The 6,770-nt window shown below is 49.1% G+C and overlaps 1 protein-coding gene across 3 annotated transcripts in view; it reads right to left on the reverse strand.

The window, feature by feature from the left end:
• Positions 1-1,203: 1,203 nt before the first annotated feature.
• Positions 1,204-6,770, reverse strand: part of CHST12 (carbohydrate sulfotransferase 12) — an 18,537-nt gene continuing 12,970 nt past the window's right edge. The window contains exons 2-3 of one of the 3 annotated variants that reach the window (XM_060077861.1): positions 3,343-3,546; positions 1,204-2,943 (exon numbers count right to left, since the gene is read on the reverse strand). In XM_060077861.1, the coding sequence (XP_059933844.1) occupies positions 1,601-2,869 (1,269 nt within the window). In that variant the 5' untranslated portion in view covers positions 2,870-2,943; positions 3,343-3,546 and the 3' untranslated portion in view covers positions 1,204-1,600. Of the gene's footprint in view, positions 2,944-3,342; positions 3,604-6,770 lie in introns of all 3 variants that reach the window. The other 2 variants (XM_060077860.1, XM_060077862.1) reach the window with 2 other exon arrangements.

Below are 6,770 nucleotides of genomic sequence, written 5' to 3' on the forward strand. Positions count from 1 at the left end.
AGCTGGCATCGACTCCAACAGTCCCTGGGCCTCAACATCCCTGCAAACATGCCTCCGACACCCAGAGAAACCGACCTACTGGGTAACTATGCAAAGAACCAGGAATATAGAAAGAAGGAGATGTGGCCCTGTGCTTAAAAAGCTCACAACCCAATGAGTTTTGACATCTGTCTGAATATTCTCGAAATGAACACACTTCAGTGAAAAACTCCCAACAGAGGCAGGTGCCTCTTCAGACAATACTCTGAAACTGGACTCCTCAGGTTTGTGTACCGGCTGCCGACTGTCTTACGGAAAGAAGGGAAGCTTCCAAAGGAAGTGGTGGTTTCTAATACTTGCAGCTCCAAGCTGCAAGGTGAGCACCGGAGGCCCGGGCTCCAGCCACACACAGCACCACCTCGCAGCTGGGAAAAGCAGGGCCACCACCCGCCAAGGACACCCGGGGGAGGCCTTCCACGTGTTCTGCCAGCTCTTCAGGAACGGGGCGTCTAGGACCAAACGCTACAGATTAAGAAGACACGGTCGAATGTGATGCCCAAACGCCACGAGATGACTCCACGCTTCTCACCAATTACGGGTTCAGAGCAAAACCTGCAAAGGAATGTGAACCAGATGTTCAAACAGAGCCTTCCTGGACTAGCAGACACCTTCACCAAGGCAGGGCCACCGAACATGAAGATCCCTGTGTCAGTCACGTCCTCGAGGGAACGTCCCTGAAGCTGAATCGAACCAGCCAGCTTGGCAATGAGACTCCCACATGAGCCTTGGCCTGCTGATGCTGGGGACGCATTCTAGGGATAAACTCCTACCACACCGTCCCTGCTACTGCAAATCCTTACGTCCGTGACTGACAAATTAAAGGAGGCAGCTGGAGTTAAAATCCAGCCTCTGTGACAGTGACCTGGATGTACGATTTACCTTTGATATGATCTCAAGTATGAAACCCTTATTAACAGCCTTCCCTTTTCACATGTATCACCTAGTAAGAGAGCTTTCACTTTTGAAGGATTTGTCTGCTACCCCTGCACAAACACAGTAACGCCTGATCTCAAATTCAAGATCCTCCTTTTTGCTGAGGACAACCATGAACCCTCCCTTCCTGAAATCAAGACTCTGAGGCCTAAGCGTCAGCCATTATGTCGCTTGGAGCCCCTTAATGAGCATCTGTCGCTCCAACGAAATAACCACAAGCGCAGGCAGAAGGAGCAGAGGTAACTTTTTACTCCACCATTTCCTTCTCCACGTTTCATATTAAATATCTGAAATATATTAATCTTAAAAAACAGTATTAACACAGTACTCAGTGAATATAGGGAGGGAGTAGACAGCAAGTCTAGACTGCAAGATCGAAGGGTATTTGACAAACTAGAGTGTGGGTGTGGTCAATTCCAGGTGTTTCCAGCTGACTCGCCAACAGGAGCACTGTGGAATTCTGCGATGCGTCACACCAGGAGAGAAACAAAGCCATGTAAAAATATACGCGGCAGCGCATTGCTCCATCCTCCGGGAGATGGTCGCAGCACCACAGGCCCTTCATTCAGGTTTAAAGTAACAACACAAGCACTTTTTGTTTGGCGTTCAGGATTCTCCCCTAACGCCCTCAGTCTCTAAGTAGATTTTCAGGCCTGGGGTAGCCAAAGAGGACAAAATCCGCTTCGTAGAGTTTGTAAAGCTGCTGCCTCCAGGCCAGGGGAATTTTGGCAAACCAGCCTTCCTCCCAGCTGCTGGCAGTTCTGTTCCGGTAGCTCGGGGGGAACTGGAGCAGCTTGTCCACCTTGAGAAGCCGGAGCAGCTGGGGGGCATCCTGGTCCAGGGTCTCCAGTTTCCCCACGAAGTCGTAGTCTATCTGGCAGGGGTGGCAGAGGCGGTGCACCTGCCTCCAGTGCTCGTTGAAGGGCGCCAGCTTCTCGGTGTGAGGGTCCAGCAGGTACTGGATGAAGTTGGCGAAGGACACCCTGAGGCCTGCACTGAAGGCCTCGCTGACCGACTTGGGCAGGCTGGTGTGGTTGGAGTACATCTTCAGCATGGGGATGGCGAACTTCTGGTAGAACTCCTCGTTCTCCAGCTCGAACTTGCTGCGGAAGGCCGAGATGAGGCGGACGAAGGGGTCCCGCACGAACAGGAACTTGGTGTACTTTTTCAGCTTAACCTTCATGAGGTGGCGGGAGAACTTCCCATAGCGGCGCCAAAACTTGTTGAAAGTCAGGTGGGTGCTGGAGTTGTGGACGTACTCCCGGGGGATGTCCAGGGGGTCACGGTAGGGCGTGCCCTGGTCCGAGAGGCTCTGGCTCAGGACGATCATCACGCGCTTCCAGTTGGTGCAGGCCACCTTGGGCACATAGCAGTAGATGACCCCGTGGCGGTCGTCCACGATGAGGTGGTTCAGCTCGTAGTTGGGAATGTCATCGAAAGAGCGCTCCTTGGTGGGGAACACAAAGCTGGCGTTGGCACAGAACCCCCTCAGCACGCTCCTCCGTTCGGCCTGCCGCCTGTCCGGGTCCGGGCTCTGCTGGGCGTCGTGGCTGGACCAGTCGTAGCCCCTCACACTCTCTTCCATGTTGCTGAGCACAGGCTTGCTGGAGGCCAGCAGGGAGGGCTGCTCCACCTTTTTACCCAGAAGGATGTTCTGCTTCGCATGAGCGCTGAGGAGCTTCTCCAAAATCTCCTCGATGCTGGCGGTGAAATACTTATCGTCCCCTGGCTTGGGGCTGGGGAAGGGCTGCAGGATATGAGGTCTGGAGAGGGAAGTGTGCAGGTAGAAGTGGGCGGGGCCCATGTTGTCCCAGTACACGATGATCAGGAGGATCATGAAGACGGACCCCAAGACCAGCCACAGGCGGAAGAACCGGCTTTTGGTCATTGTGTCCATGGATGCGGGGGCCTCTTCCCCGGATCCTTTCACTTCAGCTTCCTGTAGAGACGGGACGCTGCCCTCTGAGGAAGCTGGAAGGCAACAGAAACCTAGTTAAAGGTTAAGGTCCTCTCGCAGCCTGCGGTCCTGAGAGGATGGTGCCTGCTGCCATCTCAGACCCAGTGGCCCTGCTTTTCCCTCCCTCCTCCACCCTCCGTGAGGTGGACTTTGGGGGGCTGCCTGATGGGGAGCTTCAGCTTCTCCAGGTGCTGTGACCCATGAGGCTCAGGAAGGCCCAGAGGGTGAGTGTGACCGGAGAGGTGACTGGAGATCTCTTACCACCGCACAGAAAGGGGGAGGCCGGACCCAGACCATCCCCCGGGCGGGAACGCAGACCCTCGTGAAGAGTGGGTGTGAGAATGAAAGGAGAGGCGCAGCAAAACAAAACACGATAACAAGCAAGTTAAAGCTCAGTGCAATGCTGAACTCACCCCTTCTCCCGCCCAAACCCCTTCTTCTGTGCACACGTCATCCAACCAAACACTTGAGACGGGCCCCCGTGTGAGGCCGACAGCGTGCTGTGAGCGGTGCAGGCTTCTGCCGGCTCTCAGCCTCCTGGTCCACAGCGCCTGTACGAGGAGGGGCTGTGCAGGCTGGAAGTGAGATTCGTGTCGGGGCTTCAGCTATCTGGAGGGCTGTCACATGGGAGAGAGAGCAGCTTCAGAAGATACAACTCAGAAACTGAGTCGAGCCTAAGGAAAGAACACTAATAATTATAAGTGGGCCAAAACCCAGAATGGGCTGTTTTTTAAGCCATACTAGGACTTCTATCACTGCAGGCATCGGGGCACAGACAGACGGAGCACGTCTTAGGGTGTTCTAGGGGAGGGTCCCGCATTGTGCACCCTCTGGGACATCTCCCAGTGTACACTTCTGAGTCTATATTCCTCGTATACATTCGACTAGGTACCTGGTACCTAATACGTTTTCATAAAATGAACCTAAAAGTTCATTAGGCAGAAATTTGGGTGCAATCTCTATCCACCTCTGCAGCTGTTGTTTACTCTTAATTCACTTTTTTTAAATGGAAAAAGTAATACATATTTATGGTAAACAGGTCAGCAGACAAAGGGTGGTGTGGGCTTTTACACAAAAGGAGCTGAAATGACCATCTGACAGAGAAGAGTACGTTCTCTGGTCATCGTCCCCTTCATGTAGTGTTCCCTGAGCCCTAAGAGCTCGTCTGTGCTCCCACAGAAAAAGGAAGAGCAGAAAAATCTGGTGACCCCTACCCTGAGGGGTGGTGATCACACCTCCTCTCACCCACTCAGGGCTGTCGGCCATGTGCTAGAGTCACACAGCTAGATATTTATTATATGTTATATATTTATTATATAATTATTACACATTATAAAGGTAATAACCACACTACAAACAACATGAAACAGGAAACAGGATTACAGGTGAAATACCTTGCTGTCTCTTGCACAACTGCTGCTGGTACTTTAGCTCATTCCCTTCGAGTGCGTCACAGGTATGAGTGGAATAAGAACAAGCAACACTGCAACAGCTTTTAATACGCTTTTAATGGTAATGGTTAGGATCACACAATTTTACAGCCTATTTTTAAAACTAGATCATAAGCACCCATGTCATTAAAGTTTTCAAGACCATCCCTTCTCAAGGATGTGCAAGGGCGAACAGTTTATAAAGATGAAGGTGAAACCGTATTAAAAAAAAAAAAAGTTTGCCAAAGGCTGAGAAAGCAGCAAAGGGAAAAAGTAACTTAAAATGTCAAGTGATTTACGAGATCAGTCTTCAATTTGAATATCGAGACTCAAGCAGAGTGGAGATGATGCAGCATCGCAGTTACAGCTTGTGGACACAGGCAGAGCCACAGATCAAGGATCGTGCTATCGGCCACATACGTATAATGCTACGTACCAGAACCACCTGGCCTGATAACCTAAATACTTGGACTTATGTTTCAGCCAAGAAGTAGTATATGCACATTAATAAATGCCAGTGCCTACAACATTTTGTAAAAACTCTGACTCTCTTTACTAATAATTTAGTAAGACTTCAATTTAATTGCAAGGAAAAGACATAGTCAAATATTTTTTGGATAATTACTATATATTGATAATATCTTCTTAATAGCAGCTGCCATTTATTGACCTCTTACTGTGTGTCAGGCACTAAGATGCGCATTTTACACACGTATGTTACTGCAGGCCCTCTGCACACAATCTGGGGCGGGGGTGAAGCATAATAATCCTCTTACAGTTGAGAAACTGAGGCAAATCAGCACATGAAGAGATGCTCAATGTCACTAATCATTAGAAAAATGCAAATCAAGACCACAGGAGACACCACCTCACACCCACCAAGATGGCTACTAAAAACAAAAACAAAAAAAAAAAACCCAAACCAGAAAATAACAAGTACTGGTGAGGACGAGAAGAAGGTGAAACCCTTGTACACTGTTAATGGGAATGTAAAATGGTGCAGTCACTGCATAAATAGTACAGAGGTTCCTCTAAAATCAGAAATAGAATTGCCACATAAAGTTACCATGTGATCCAGCAATTCCACTTCTGGGTCTATACCCACAAGAATTGAAAGCAGGGTCTTGAAGAGATATTTATACACCCATGTTCACAGCAGCATTACTCACAGTAGCCAAAAGGTGGAAGCAACCCATGCCCATCGATGGGTGAATGCATAAACAAAATGTGGTCCATCCATACAATAGATTATTATTCAGCCTTAAAAAGGAAGGAAGTTCTGATGCCTGCTACAACATAGATGAACCTTGAAGACATGATGCTCAGTGAAATAAGCCAGTCACAGAAAAGGACAAATACTGTGTGATTCCACTTATATGAGGTCTCTGGAAGAGTCAAATTCATAGAGACAGAAAGTAGAAGGTGGGGGCCAGGGGCTGTGGAGGGGGATGGGGAGTTAGTGTTTAATGGGGACAGTCTCAGTTTGGGAAGATAAAATGAGTTCTGGAAATGGATGATGGTGACGGTTGCACAACAATATGAATATGCTTGATGTCACTGAACTGTACACTTAAAAACAGTTAAGGTGGTAAATTTTATGTTACGTGTAGTTTACCACAATAAAAACAAACTTGAGGGAAAAAAATGAATTAGAGCTGTAACAGTGGACTTGGAGGAATTTCCAAGAGGTACTGTTGAATGAGTAAGGCAAAATGTAGGACAGTGTGTAAAAAATAAACAAAGCTAAATATGGTAGAGAGCTGTAACAGAGGCTAAACTTGGAGCCTGCTGCTGAAGCCACAAGCTACCCTTACAACCTTGTGCAAAAGCTCCACAAGCCGGGCTTCCCTGGTGGCGCAGTGGTTGAGAGTCCGCCTGCCGATGCAGGGGACATGGGTTCGTGCCCCGGTCCGGGAAGATCCCACATGCTGCAGAGCGGCTGGGCCCGTGAGCCATGGCCGCTGAGGCTGCGTGTCCAGAGCCTGTGCTCCGCAACGGGAGAGGCCACAACAGTGAGAGGCCCGCATACCACAAAAAAAAAAAAAAAAAAAAAAAGCTCCACAAGCCGACTTTACCTGCAATTTGTTTATTAAGCAAACAAAGTTTTAAAAATTTATAATTGGGGGTCTGTTGCACAAAAGCAAGACAGGTCTTCCCCTGGGACAGCCAAAAACCTGTCTGGTTATTCAGTGGGGAGACTGGTCCCAAGAGCCTTGTCTTGCCCTGGAGTCCTGCCACGTCACGGCCCCTTCCAGGCCTTTCTAAATCAAGGGGATGAGCGCCTACACACCAAGCTGAGGCAGCGTTTACCGATGAAGCAGAGGCCATGGTTCATTTTTAACATCAAGGAACAGGGCAGTCCTTTGTGTTGTCATTTCTAACCTCAAACATGCCACAAAAACAGCATGGAA

The sequence above is a fragment of the Mesoplodon densirostris genome, chromosome 16 (assembly GCF_025265405.1).
Source record: "Mesoplodon densirostris isolate mMesDen1 chromosome 16, mMesDen1 primary haplotype, whole genome shotgun sequence".
Classification (NCBI taxonomy): domain Eukaryota; kingdom Metazoa; phylum Chordata; class Mammalia; order Artiodactyla; family Ziphiidae; genus Mesoplodon; species Mesoplodon densirostris.